The 14,682-nt window shown below is 48.4% G+C and overlaps 1 protein-coding gene across 22 annotated transcripts in view; it reads right to left on the bottom strand.

Annotated features, from left to right (window-relative positions):
- The window catches only part of Hp1bp3 (heterochromatin protein 1, binding protein 3), a 28,214-nt gene extending 22,915 nt beyond the window's left edge, over positions 1–5,299 (bottom strand). For 3 of the 22 annotated variants that reach the window (NM_010470.3, NM_001285479.1, NM_001285481.1), the window contains exons 1-2: positions 5,029–5,157; positions 46–243 (exon numbers count right to left, since the gene is read on the bottom strand). In NM_010470.3, coding sequence (NP_034600.2) covers positions 46–141 — 96 coding nt within the window. In that variant the 5' untranslated portion in view covers positions 142–243; positions 5,029–5,157. The other 19 variants (XR_001784094.2, XM_006538566.4, XM_006538567.4 and 16 more) reach the window with 15 other exon arrangements.
- Between the last annotated feature and the right edge of the window lie 9,383 nt (positions 5,300–14,682).

Genomic DNA, 14,682 nt, shown 5'->3' with positions numbered 1-14,682 from the left:
AGGGGTTGATCCAAGAGTGAGCTTCAAGAATGCATCAGCCCCTACCTCACCTAACTTGTCCGCGTGGATCAGCTGCGCTCCTACTATAAGTGGGAGTGCCTTAGGATGGATGAGTTCACCTTGAGACATATCAGTTGCCATTTAGAATAATGTCTAGGCCTGAGTTATGGTGAAACTCTGAAGGCTCTGCTGATAACCACAAGGTTTGTTTTCCTAACGGCTTCAGTGTGGTGAAGAGTCAACCTAGAGCACAGGAAAGACGTGGTGTGAAGATTAACAGAAACAGAACTAAACTAAAACATCCAAATCCACTATTCCAAAGAGAATTAATATAATGATAAAACTTAAGTTACAGATGACTTAGTTATCACTAAAACAACAACAGATGCCATTATTAGCAGGTAACAATGAAGCATAAGAGCATAAGCCGGCAGCTCTGCAATTTCCACAGGAACAAAAGCAACGAGGACAACCATGGGCTAAGGAACCTAACTCCAACCCCTCTTGCCACCATCTGGAATTTCGGCAAGAGACTAAGGGCAGGTCTAGCCACGGATCCTGTTTTCTAGATGACGTTTGTGGTTATCATTTGAATGGGGTCAAGAAAAGTAACTGTAATCTTTAACTTTACCTCTGGCAGAAAAGTAAAATTTTTTCCTCGATAAAGGGAAATCACAGTGTAAAACGACTACTGAGAATCTAGCATTGAATGACTCCAGAGCCAGGGCGGTGAGTTTAGATCAGCACGCAGGAGAAGTATTGCTCACCCACAGCCTTGACCTAGTGTGTCCTAAGCCAGTGCATACAGAAAAAGGCATAGTCAAATATCTACAAATTAAGTGACATGGTGCCACGTGCCTGTAACCCGAGAACTCAGGAAGCTGAGGCAGGAGGGGATACATTCTGAATTCTGAACTGTAGGCCATCCTGAGCTAAAGAAGTAGCTCTTAACAAGTAAACAAACAAACAAGAACCCACAAATAAATAAACCTCATGTAGTCACCGAAATTTACCTGATCATCAACATTCCTGTCTCCTTAAAAAGAAAAAAGAAAAACAAACAAGAGGGGGCACATTCAGCTTGTGAAGTGTCCTGTAAGCATGTGGAACATGCATGTAAAAGCTGCATGTGGGGTACCCATCTATAACCTGAGTCCTGGGAGGGCGAGGCAATGGATCCTCAAAGGTCAACAGCTAACCAATGTAGGTGAAAGACGAGGCCCAGGCTCAGTGTGAGACCCTGCCTCACAATAGAAGATGGAGAGCAACTGAGGACTCTTGTCTGTGACCTCTGGACTCCACACATGTACATGCATGTGCAAGCAATACATACAATCTAAATCTAGGACCCTGACAGTCTACAGTAAAATTAGTAGAGGAAAATGGCTATTTATTTAGTGTTTAGGCCTCTGTGCTGACGAGCAATTAACAAAGATGAGGAATAGTTAATTTAATTCCTACTTTAATCTCTGAGTCTTTTAGACATTTAAGGCCCTTTAGCATGTCATATAATAGTCCCAGGCCACAACAAACTGAATAAACTTTGAAAACATCAAACAGAATGCTTTCAACTAGAGAAAATCTTCAGGAAACACAAGCAGTGACTCCACACTTCTGTATCAGTTGCAAAGACAGCTGGAAGAATGCAGCTGGGACAGTACCTTCAACGTGACCCAACACTATAGGAGGCTAAGACAGGATGGTCGGCAGTGTAAGATCTCCCCAGTCCTTCCTCAGTCTGCCCACTCAGACTGCCCAAACAAATCTCTCATTGGCAGCAGCAAATTAGAAATATTTACAAATATTTAAAATTCTTGACAGTCACACAACCAATGTAAAACATGCTACATATAGTGTTGCGTTCATTTAACCTCAGCATTAGGGGTAACGGAAGCAAAGGCAGAGAGATCTATCTCGGAGTGTGACACCAACCTGGCCTACACAATGAGTTCCAGGACAGCCAGGGCCACACAGAGACATCCCGCCCCTAAAAAAAAGAAGCCAGGATGGCTCAGAGCATTACTTAGTTTGTTTGCATGAGGATTTCAGTGCAAACAAATAGTACTTATGTAATAATATACCTGATAATAACAAGGAAATGTAAATAAAGGTGGTATTTCCCCAGGCAAGCACGACACAGAAGCAAACCACTCCGATCACATCATCCTTTGGGAAGTGACACTGCTGAAGCCACACATGCCCACGCACACAGCCTGAGACACTCAGACAGACAAGCCTGATCACCTGATTGTGACCCCTGGGGTGCACAGGGTGGAGTCATGAGAACCTCCTTCTCAAGGTTGTCTTCTGACTTCAGCACAAGCCCCACACTCCCCATCCCAAGTCAATGCACGTAATAGAAAACACCTAGAGTTATTTAGGGAAAATATTTTTTAAAATGTCGGCCTCACTTCTGAATTTCTTTACTAAAACCACAGAACGCCAACCCATAGTATTTTTTTGTCCTTCTGTAATAGGCTTTGTGGGTTGTTAAGCTCACTTTTTGTTTGAAACATAAGAGTTTCACATGTAATGTAGTCCTGGCTGTCCAGGAAATATGTAGATAAGGCTGTCCTCAAACTCACAGAGATACACATGCCTCTGCCTCCCAAGTGCTGGAATTAAAGTCGTGTGCCACTATGCCCAGCTTAAATTCACTTCTCATTAACAGCTAACAGCATGGATGGGTAGCCAGGACTGCCTTAACACTGTCAGTGTACCTTGTAACAGAACTTTTTGTTCCAACCGTTGACTCTGAATGATAAGACCTTTTAGACAGCTGTATTAGCTCCCTGGCCGGGATATTTTTTGCAGGGATGGGAGTCAAGGGGGATCTTAATAGCCCAGGTTAGCCCACCTCCCCAGTGCTGGCATTACAGCTGCACACCACTCTGGAAGTGGATAGGTCATTTTTTTCTACTGAGTCACAGATACAAAACTGGGTGCCTAAAAGATAACAGGGTCAGAATGAGAGTTCAACAAATATTTGCTAAAGAATGAAAATGGTTCTTTAACCTGGCTTCATATGGTGTGGAAACCAAACTATATTTCCACTTAGGGTTTATCAAGTTCTCCTGTGGCCACAAATTTTGGGTTCTTTTTATTGAATGCGTAAATAGTAACATGACTTACTTTTGACAAAGGAGATGCCTAAATTGTTTTAATACAGGCAGTAAAAACTTGCAGAAGTAGAAAGCCCAATTCCATGGTGGTAGTTTATGCCATTAGAAAAGGCAGCCGGTCTGGGGCTACGGCATGTATTTCAAATTACTGCGTCAGCATTTTTAGCAAGAGTGTCACCATAAACTCCATGTAATATGCATCCTTTCTAATGTCACTAACAGACCAGTAAATCCCTCACACAGCTCCCAGGCTTTTCCTCACTCAGATAAAACATCGTGATTGCTAGCGACTTTCCCATTTCATTAAGTAGCATGTAGTGATATCTATCACGGCCAGGGATAGAGGCCGATCAAACACACAGCTCCACAGGGCTCCAGTTTAGACTTGCATCTGCACAGGCCTCAGTAACTTCCTAGTCAGCGTCCAGGGGTCCACCTCCTAAGTAAGTATGAAAGCTAGGGCTAAGAACCTCAATCTTAACCCTACTACATGTGTACTCTCCGGTGTCAGTTCACAGTAGCACCCCCTGCACTCACACACAGGAGGCTGAGGCAGGAGGAGCACAGAGTCCCAAGGAAGCATTAGGGAGACCACCTCAAAAACAAAATTTGAGAGCAGCTTTGAACAAATCACTCTGAAACTGAAAGCTCGTGGCAGCCTTATATGGCCTATGCTGAAGATAAAATTGAAGATAAAATAAAAATTAAAAACTTCAAACGATTTCCTAATAGCTTCTAGGCCCTTCTGGCTAAGATCAAATGCAGAATGACTCTCTAGACACATTTCACGTCTAAGATGCTTGCGTATGAGGTCCAGGTCTAATAAGACTCGTTCTCCAAAGCAACGGGCAGTCGGAGAAGGGCAGTAAAGCAGCCTGGGGGAGAAGTCATGAGCACTTCTGGCTGTGAAGGAGGGTTTAGCTCAAGGGCGTTAAGGAAAACTGCCTGCTTAAGTCTGGATCGACTCGGGCCTAGGCTTAAGACGGCTGCCACTGACAATCCTGCGCCGGCCTGGGGAGCGCGGCGGAGGCCGGGGGAGGTGTAGGCTCGCGGGGGACACAGAAGCGCAAGGCCGTCGGGGTAGCGGCGGCGGCGACAGCAGCGAAGCGACAGCGCCCAGAGGCTGAGCATCGCCCGGAGGAGCAGCGAAGACAAAGGCGGGAGCGAGCGGCTGCGCGACAGAGAGCCGTGGCGGTGACAGCGCAGGGCTAGCGGGAGTGGGGAGTAAGATGGGCGCGGGACTGCTGAGGGCGGCGGCGGAGGTACCGCGCAGAGACCACGCCGCGCTCCTGGCTGCGGGGACCCGGCGGCGACCAGCGGCGACCGGCGTGGCCTCAGCTCTGCACACTCACCACTGGGGACTCCGTAATGGCGGCCACGGCGGCGGCGGGGGCGGAGAAGCCGGGAGGGCGGGCCCGCCGCAGCCACTCACTAGTGCCGGCATCTTTCGAACCGGGCTTGAAGACAAGTTGACAGTAGGCCGAGGGGAGGAGGGCGCGGCGGAAGTCGGGCCACAGGCCTCGGAGCATGCGCAAGCCCGCAGCCAATAGGGCTCCGCGGCGCACGCCGGAGCATGCGCACTGAGACAAGCACGGAGGGGGGGTGGGCCCGACCCGAGAAGAGCTGCCCCTCCTCCCCAAGTCCAAACAAAACAAGGGCGGGAGCGCGCGCCGCGGGGCCCGAGTGGCCCGCGCGCCAGGGGCAGGGGCCGGGTGGCGGGCGCGACGCGAGAGGGCGCAGCGGCCGCGGCGGACGGACAAAAGCCGCCGGCCTTCGGTGCCCGCGTCCCGCCTCTTGCGCCCGGGCAGCGGCGTCAGCGCCCAGGCCGGTGGCCCTCCGCTACTCACTCGCGCACGGAGCTCGCGCCCACTCCCTGCGCGCCGGGTCCGGGTCCATCCCGCGTTACCTCTGAGCTCCGGCGCCCGCGTTCCCGTACGGCCTCTCGGCGTTGCCGCGGACCACCGATCGCCGACTCGCGACACCGCTGTCCTCCAGGCCGGGCACCGAGCTCTGCCGCCCCGCCCCCCTGCCCGCGGCCTCACGCGCGCGCCCCCGCGCCGGCCCCGCCCCCGCGCGCGCCCGCCAAGTGGGTCCCCGGGCGGGCGCGCAGGGGCGCGACAGGGCGCTCGTGGGGGAGGTGGGGGGGAACGGCGGACGACGGGAGGCAGAGCGTGGCTGGGAGCGCTAGCTTCCTGGCTGCGTCCTGCGTGCTCGGCGCAGTCTCTGTCTCCGACCCCGAGTCCTTCGGGTTTGGGGTTCCAGCCTCCCTTTAGCCCTGGAAGACGGTGCTAGACAACAACAGCCACTTCCTGAGTCCACAGGGAATTGGCAGTGTAGTGAGCAAGGACTGGTCATACACGGCCTGGAAGATGCGTGAGCCGGGCTGCCCCCAGCTTCTTGATTTGCATGCACAGACAGCTTCCCCACCCCCAGCACCCAAAAGAAACCACGGAATTAGAAGGGAGTCGCCTTTTATTTGGCACTTTACGTTGAGATCTGCCTATTCATGTAATGTGCACACCACCGCCTTTGAAAATTGTAGTTCTTGGGGCTGAAGAAGTAGTTTAGTTGTTAGTATGTGTCTAGTCTGAAGAAAGCCCTGGGTGCCATCGCCAGCACCTAGAGCCCAGTGTGATGACGCAGACTCAATAGGTGGCATCAAGAGGATCGAAATTTCAAGGCCATTTTGGGTAGGTAACCAACCTGAGGCCAGCTTGGAATGCACGAGAGCCTGTGTAAAGAAGGAAAAGGAAATGAAGGATTGCAGGTGTAGTTCTTCAAAGCCACTTTGGAAAAATTCAATGTACCTCAAGTAGCCGGAGTCTTGTGGGTATCGGCCTGGTACATGCATGGCACCGCAACTGCAGGTCAATCAAAGCGCTTATTACGGAAACCAATTAGACACACTTTCAGTCCTCTCCACCTGCCAGAGTGGCTGAAACTCCAAGGGTTCTAAGAAGATTAAATAAATCACCCCACCAAAAATTCCTCCCTGGTGAGCGTCTGTACTAGTGACATCACCCATTCCCCTGAACACTGGGATCATGGGCAATCTCTTCAAAGGGATTTATGGGGAGGATCTGAGAGGATTTGGAGAGGAGGGGACCTGATCAAGTATGTCATATGAAAAAAAAATTAAATATTAAAAAGGGATTTTGGTCTTTTTGAAGAATTCTGTTTTAAAACCATCTTTTAATTTTTTATATGTGTGTGTACCTGTTTGTATGTGTTCCGGGTGTGTGCAGATGTCTAAGGATTGTCTGCACTCCTGGGAATTGAGTTAGTAGGTTGTAAGCTGTCTGATGTGGGTGCTGGGAACCAAACCGAGATCCTCTACAAGAGCAAGGGACCTCAGCCACGGAGACACCTGTCCCCATCCCACTTTTATGTATTGGCATAATTGGGAACTTGCTACATTTGGTGTGTGTCCTTGTTTGAGACAGGATCTCTCTATGTAGTTTTGCCTGTTGACATTTCATCTAGGCTATGTCCCACAGTTACCTGGCAATAGCCAGGTGTGTCTAACTCACTAAAAAAGGCGCTTCTTTGCCCCCTCCTCGATCTCTTGCTCTTGCTCTGACCTCTCACCCCTTGCCCCTCCCTCTCCACATGGTCATAACCTGCCCCCCCCTCTTTCTCTGCCTTCCAACTCCCCTCCCCATGCCCTGAATAAACCCTATTCTATACACTACATCCATCTATGGCTGGTCTCTCAGGGGGAAGGGATGCCTCAGCATGGGCCCACAGAGACACCCCCTTATCTCACATTATACCTGGCCTCTATCAAACATATCCCTGGTTTCTCTATTTTTATAAAATACAACATTGCCTGGCCTGGAGCTTACTATGTAGATCAGAGTGGCCTCAAAGTCACATTTTTAAGTCCTACCTCATGCAAGATGAGCCCAATAAGAATTGAGAGACATACAGAGTTTTGCCTAAGATTTAAGAACAAACAAACAAACAAACAACTCTTATGTAGAAGAAAGCAAAATGATAGGACAAAAATTTCAAGAACATAAAACCAAGTTCTTGCCAAAACCTGAGTGTCATACGTTTCAAGAAAATACTTGGAACCTGGTACAATGGGACCATCCCTTTGATCACAGTACTCAGAAGGCAGAGTGGGGCAGATCTCTCGAAGTTCAAGGTTAGCTTTGTCTACTTAGTTCCAGGACAGTCAAGGCTATGTGACCCTGTCTTGAAAAATCAAACCCTGAGGAAGTCACTCTCTAGATTTCAACAAAAGCTAAGGTATGTTTAACTTAGCATATAGCAAGTTTTGCAGAATCCACAGCCTGTTGTTAAGGCAATAATTGTTTTTTTCTCCCTCCCGAGTCCTTAGATGTAGACCTGTAGGACACAAAAGTCTGTTGGACTAAAACTTCATGTTTGTATAGAAAAGAGGGGGTGACTTTAGAGTTAGGCATAAAGATGGATAAAGATGAAGCAACAGCTGACTGACTCGCAGAGTTCCAGCCCAGAACCCAGTGGTGCAGTCACAAGGCTGAGCACAGAACAATGCTTACCGTCTTAGTCATAGCTCATATTTACTTCAAGAGCTCTGAAGAATAAACTTTGGATGTCAGGGAGGGAGAGGTTTCTGTTTCCAATGGAGTGACTCATTTCTTTGCAAGAGTTGTGGTGGCAGGACTGCAGTTTCAGGCTTGGGTTCCTTCAGGGTGTCCAGTATGAATGAGACTGGGGTTGGCGGTATGTCACTTGATTTTCCTGATGTCCAGCCAGAAGACTGGACAGTGACTCTCAATTACTGGCTCTTGAGATGGGAGAGTAACAGAATTGACCATTCATATCTATCTAGAGAAGGAAATGGAGGCTAGGGAAAGGGCCCATAGGAGTTTCTGTTATTGTTTGTGATGTCACTGACGCCAGATAAGCAGTATGCCTGGACACCCTTCCTCCCCATTACACATTCTCCGTTTACTGGTGGCCATAGTTATAACTCCTTTTTAGCATAATAATCAACCTTGAAAGTTCTTCTCAAAACTTTTGTATTCCAGGGTTAGGGATGTATATAGCTCAGTGGTAGACTATTTGCCTGGCCTGAGAAAGATCCTAGGTTCAATCACTAGTAGGGTAAAGGAAGAGACAGAAATACTCAGAATTCTGGAGTCCAGGTGAGATAGCTCAGCTGGTAAAGGAGACAGCCAACAGGCTGACAACTTGAGTTGGAGCTCCAGAAACCAATATGGTTGGAGAGAAGTGACTCCCACATTTACACATATGAACCCCAATAAATAGAAGTGTATAACTCTGAAACACATCTACGCCCAATAGCTTTTGACAAAGGCTTACAAGCTAGCGTTGGTGCGTAGCTCTGCAGAGCACTTGCTCTAGCATGTGTGAGGCCCTGGGTGCAACAGGAAAGAAAAGGATTCTGAACTATGTAGAACAGGTTGACCTTGAACCCACAGTGATCCTCCTGCCTCTGCCTCCTGAGTGCTGGGATTAAAGGCACATGCCACCATGTCTGGGCCAGACTTTCAGTTTTTAAACCGAGGAAATTCCAGCAAACTGAGTAGGTTGCTCCATCTACCATCTTTGCTTTGTAAATACTGTTGACAGCTGGGGACCTGAAGCTTCTGGGCAGTGGGGTGGCTCAGCAGGTGGCCTAGCAGGTACAGCCACTTGCTGCCAAGCCTGACAAACTACATTCAGTCCCTGGTACCCACTTAGTGGGAGGTGAGATCCTAACTCATCCAAATTGTCCTTTGACCTCTGTAATTCATGACACAGCACAAGACAAATGAATGTAATAGTTTTTTTTGTTTTTGTTTTTGTTTTTGAGACAGGGTTTCTCTGTATAGCCCTGTCTGTCCTGGAACTCACTTTGTAGACCAGGCTGGCCTCAAACTTAGAAATCTGCCTGCCTCTGCCTCCCAAAGTGCTGGGTTTAAAGGTTTGCACCATCACACCCAGCTATAGTTATTTAAAAAAAAAAAAAAAAGATTAAGGGTATAGTTTGTTCTGGGCGATTTCACTACCCCAACTTTGATGGGGTGGCTCACTCCACACTTGTGCCATGCAGTACACCCTCCTATCCCTAGGCTATGCTCCCATACAGCACACTGCTATAGCACTTGTAGGCAACTGTTAACACAGTAGCATCTGTGTATGGAAAACAAAAATGCAGTAACAACGTGGAGCAGGGGAGCTAGAGAGCTGGCTGGGAGACTAACAGTGCTTTCTGGTTTTGCAGAGGACCAGCGTTTGGTTTCCAGGACTCACATCACCTTATCAGCTCACAACTGCCTGTAATGCCAGGCCATCTGAAACCCTCTTCTGGCCTGCACTCATGCACGCTTCCCATCCCTCTGCCCAGAGGTATACACATAAAAGAAAAACAAAATCTTGGGCTGGAGATACAGCCTGGTATTTAAGAACACTTAACTGCTCTTCCAGAGGTCTGGGTTCAATTTCCAGCACCCACATAGCAATTCCTAACCACCTGATAACATGGGTCAAGAGATTGGTTTTTTTTTTCTCCCAATACTCCATTTATTTTTAAGAATTATTTATAATTTTACTAATTATAGGGTCAAGAGATTCTGATACACTCTTTTGGTCTCCAAGGGCACCAGGCACACCTGTGATACAGCTAAATACATGCAGGTAAGACAGTGATATATAGAGAAAGGAATGTTCGTATTTATACAACAGCAGGCACTGGGGGTTGTCAGCTCCACTGTATGCAGATAACTGCAGTGTTGGATGGGTTATCGCCCACCAGAATCCCAGAGTTCTCTTACCTGCTCAGAAAAGGCCCATCTGGACTGCTCTTAGAAGGGCTATTCAAATCGCTCAGGGCATGGGGGTGGGGCTCGAGTGGACCCTCACCATGCCCTACCCACCTTTCTTCCTTTTTGGACAAGCCACGTAAGGACCGCCTGCAGACAGCTGAGGCTTCCCCTCTCTTTCCTAGTACCAAGTCTTGATTCCTATCAAGGTCATTTTTGCTGCCAGCTTCTTTGATGGCCTAACTCACTTCTTTAGAAAAAAATTCATGTTTCTTAAAAGTTGCCTCAAGGCAGCAAGTCACTCGTGCCTGTTTGAGCTCTTATTGTTGCTTCATTGGTAACGACTTGAGGTTTCCAGTACGATTTAGTCATCCAGGCAACAACTCAATGCCAGCCCCCACTAATTTTTTTTTTTTTTTTTCCTTGAGACAGGGTTTCTCAGTGTAGCCCTGGCTGTTCTGGAACTCCCTTTGTAGACCAGGTTGGCCTCAAACTCAAGAGGCCTGTCTGCATCTGTTTTCCAAGTAATCAGATTAAAGGCATGGACCACCATCACCCAGCTAACTTCTGTTTTGTTTTGTTTTGTTTTTTCCAAGACAGGGCCAATGTAGCTCTGTCCTGAATCTATGTAGACAGACCAGGCCTATCTGCCTTCTGAGTGCTGGGATAAAAGGTGGCAGTCATCATGCCCGGTCTTCCTACTTCCTTCTGAGACAGCATCCCGTTGCTTTGCCGAGGATAACCTGATCCTCTGCCTCCACTTCCCAGTGCTGGGATTGCAGACGTGTGCGGCCTTCCTCCTCCCCATGCCATGCCTGCCTAACTTTAACTCTAACCTGTATTCCAAGGATGGGGGTAGAGAGAGGCGGTCCTGTGAACAGCTAGCACTACAGCTGTCTATCACTGGCTTCGCTAGTTCAAGTGCACAGTGCACAGCACTCAACCATTCCCACTCTATTCACTCACTGACCCCACAGCTCAGCATCTTGCCTTGGGAATGCCCTCTCTTGGGGATCAGGATCACAGGCAAGCTTCCACAACCACCTTGCTTTTATGTGGGTTCTGGGAGGATCTGAGCTCCTGTCCTTGGTTTTGTGGAGCATTTTTAGCCACTGTGCTGATTCCCCAGCTCCAGGGTAACATTTCACACTGCATTGTCTACGTCACCCTGGAAGGGAAAAGAATTCCTGTCATTTTCCCTATGTAGGACGTTGAAAATACTGGCTCTTTCATAGGTCCTGAGTTCAAGTCCTAGCAACCACATGATGGCTCACAACCATCTATAATATGATCTGATGCCCTCTTCTGGTATGCAGGTTTATATGCAGATAGAGTATTTATATGCATAAATAATATGCATAAAGATAAAAAATGCTTTTTTTAAAAAAAAGCTTGTCTGGAAGAACAATATGTCTCTCTCCTCTCTCTCCACCCCCGCCCCTCCGTAGGGCCTGGGTCTCACACATGCAGGACAACACTTTTGGCGCTTCATCCTCTAAGTCCCTTGGCTGAAGTTCTGTGTCTTCTGTGGTTCACACAATGGCGTGCCTGGCAAGCTCTGTCCTTGAGTCAGATGACTGCAGACGGAGATTCTGAGAAAGGCCAAGGGCAGCTCACTGAGACCTTGGTCTCTAAAACCACCCTTACCAGGCCTTCTCAAGTTGAGGGTTGGGCATGCCTGTGGCACCTCACACAGTGTAAGTGATAAAAACAAGGATTTCTGGCATGTGTGACAACTAAGCAACAATATATACTGTAACTGTAACTACAGTGTGAGTCCCTAGCTTCCTGTTTGTAGGCAGAACAGGAACTCCTCAAACACTTTCGGTTCTTAGAAGATGCTAAGTAGTTTTGTTGTTCATGTTGGTGCTGGGAACAGAACCTAGGGCCTCACCCGTCCTAGGGACATCAACCCTGCCCATGTCTTCAGCCTGTGATTAGCTGCTCAATAAACTACCTCATGACCTGTGACCTGGCTTACTGGTCTACCCAAGAATTAAAAAATTAGTTTACTATTTTCAAAACTGGCATATCTTCCTCTCCCTAAATAGGACACCTTTCGACTATTCCATTACTGGATAATTGTCATCTGTTTTCAGTGCCGCAGAGACACCTAATGAATCAGTGAAGTGCTATACCTGCTTGAGAGGTCAAAGGTGTGGGAAACGGTGCTGTGCTCTAGCAGCGAGTCACACCTGCAGCCCTCAGACTGCTCGTGTGTCTTGAAGGCGTAAAGGCAAGCCAGCTGTCTATCCTTGCTTTCAGGTTGTGTGTGCTCATGTGCACGTTACATGCGTACAATGTAGTGAGCGCACCCAGGCAGCACCTGCAGAGGTCTGATGAGGATGCAGAGTCTTAGGAGCTCTGCTCTGTGCCTTTCTGCCTTCAGACAGGATCTCTTGCTGAACCGAAACGTCCACTGTTGCGGCTGGTCTCGGTACACTCTGGATCAGCATGCCACCACTTCCCAGGGCTGGGCCAGCACATGAAACCATGCTCACCGTTTTATGTGGATGCTGGAGATTTGATCTCTGGTTCCCAAGCCTTCAGAGCAAGCACTCTCACCAGTAAGACGTCCCAGCCCGGGTTTCCCCTTGAGGTCGACTCTCACTCTTTAGCCCAGGCTGCCCGTGAATTTGCAGCTATTCTTCTGTGTCAGCCTTCCATGTCCTTGGAATTAAAGGCAGGAGCTAACCATACCCGAGCATGCCATACTCATTTCAAACTGGATCCAACCAAACTCTGCTTTCCAGGAGGAGGCCCAAAGGACAGCAATCCCGAAGCTGTGCAGGGCTAACAAAAGCACAGGTTCTGTTTCCACCTTGTTCAGAACGTCACGTATCATGTTGTTGAGACTAGAACTCACTATGTAGTCCAGAATGACCTTGAGCGTGAAGCAAGTCTTCTGTGTCCCACAGATTAATAAAGGAAGCACACCATCTGGTTTTTGCATGTGTACATGCATGCAGAGGCCAGTGCAGAAGGGCTGGTGGTCAGTAAGCCTCAGTGATCCTCCTGCCTCTGACTCTGCCTCCCACAGTGCTGGAGTTACAAGCAGGCATGCAGCCCTACTTGGCTTTTATGGAGGTGTTGGGGAATCTGAGCTCTGTCTTCAGATTTGTCTAAGTCTCTTAGCTACTGTGCCCCCCCAACCCACCCCCTTGTTATATAGGTTAGGCTGCCTGCCTCCCTCCTGTAGCCCCGACTGCTGGGGCAAGGACATGCTGCTTAGGAAATGGCTCTAATTTTATCAAACATTTCAACACAGCATCAATAAACCCAAAGGCTACCTTGCACTGTGTGATGGCTCTGCACTGGACAGCATCCCAGACAGATTTCTGCTATTGTGATAGACACGTTAAGAACCTTTTTTTTTTTTTAACCAACCCTTACACTAAAAATTCTCCATTTTTACACATTTGTATTTATAATAGTGATGAATGTGAACAGCCACTGATTCCCGAGATGTAGTCATTATCCCCCTACCAGCACCCTGAAGAGTGCTGACAGATCCTTCAGAAAGCCTGCATCTAGTAGGAGCTTCCTGGGTGGGAATCTTCTACACAGGGGTCCTGGAGACAAGGGTAACCATTCAACCAGGTGACATTTCTAACTAAGGCTTCCAAGGCACTGAGATGCTCCCAAACTGCTTCCTGACCCTGTCACGTGCCTGCCAAGGTGGCGTTTAGCACTTGGCTTTTCACCACGGAGGGATGCGCTCCGTGGCTGCATATGCTAGGGTTCTGAGCTGGGCTCAGCCCGGTCCAAAGCAAGCACTTTACCACTGTGGGAAAGAAACGGTCTGCTTCTCAGCCGGCGGTAGGTCTCCTCCTCCTGTGGACGCTGTTAGACAGAAGCCAGCATAAACCTTAGATTATATGGGCATGAAATACAAAGAATATTTACTTGGGATCTGCCTGGCTGTGTTCCTAAACTCATTTTGTAGGGTGAAAGCCAAGAGACAGACTCCATCTCCTAGTGCTACTTCATGAAAGGGGACAGAAACAAACGGCCCAGTCATTGCGGCTGACATAAGACCCAGCAGGTCCATCAGAGGCTTCCCATCCATGGAAGGGCCTGAAGAAAGTTCAGCGGAGTGACTAGGTTTTCCGCGAAGAGTGCAGAAGTTTAAGCTCCATTCCTACTACAAAGCAGAATTTAGCTTTAGACTTTATGCACTGTGTGGGCATGAGTGAGTTGGTGTGTGTGTGTGTGTGTGTGTGTGTGTGTGTTTGCCCTTCTGAGTGTCAGCATAGGAGCAGAGGTTAGAGGGCTATTTTAGAAACTGATTCTCTCCTACCATGTGTTGGACCAATTTTTTTACATTCCTTAAAGAGCACCTTTCAAATTCTCTTTTTAATAAATGATTTACTTTTATTTTATGCGCATTGTTACTCTGAGTGCCCGAATATCTGAGTGAAGGCGTTGGATGTCTTGGAGATGGAGCTATAGGCAGTTGGGAGCGGCCTGTGAGAGCTGGGAGCTCTCAACATGGCTCCTCTGTAAAAGCGGTCAGTGGGTCAGTGTGACCTTAACCACTGAACCTTCTCCAGCACTCCTTTGGGACTCTTTACTGAATGATGGGATTTAAAAGTCAATGGTCATCCTGGGGGACCTGCTACCCAGGGTTGTAATATATAATACACAGCTGGACTGTTTCAGGTTTGCTGGTCCTAGACTCCAAGGACACCCACACCTAGGCACTGGCACCCTCTGTATCCATAACAGACAGATACACACATGGCACGCGCACACACCCCGTCAGAAACACCTAGCACCTCCCAGGACGGGAATCAGCTGAC

The sequence above is a fragment of the Mus musculus genome, chromosome 4 (genome assembly GCF_000001635.26).
Source record: "Mus musculus strain C57BL/6J chromosome 4, GRCm38.p6 C57BL/6J".
Taxonomy (NCBI): domain Eukaryota; kingdom Metazoa; phylum Chordata; class Mammalia; order Rodentia; family Muridae; genus Mus; species Mus musculus.
The sequence above is the reverse complement of the archived record's forward strand: the minus strand, read 5'-3'. Positions and strand labels throughout refer to the sequence as shown.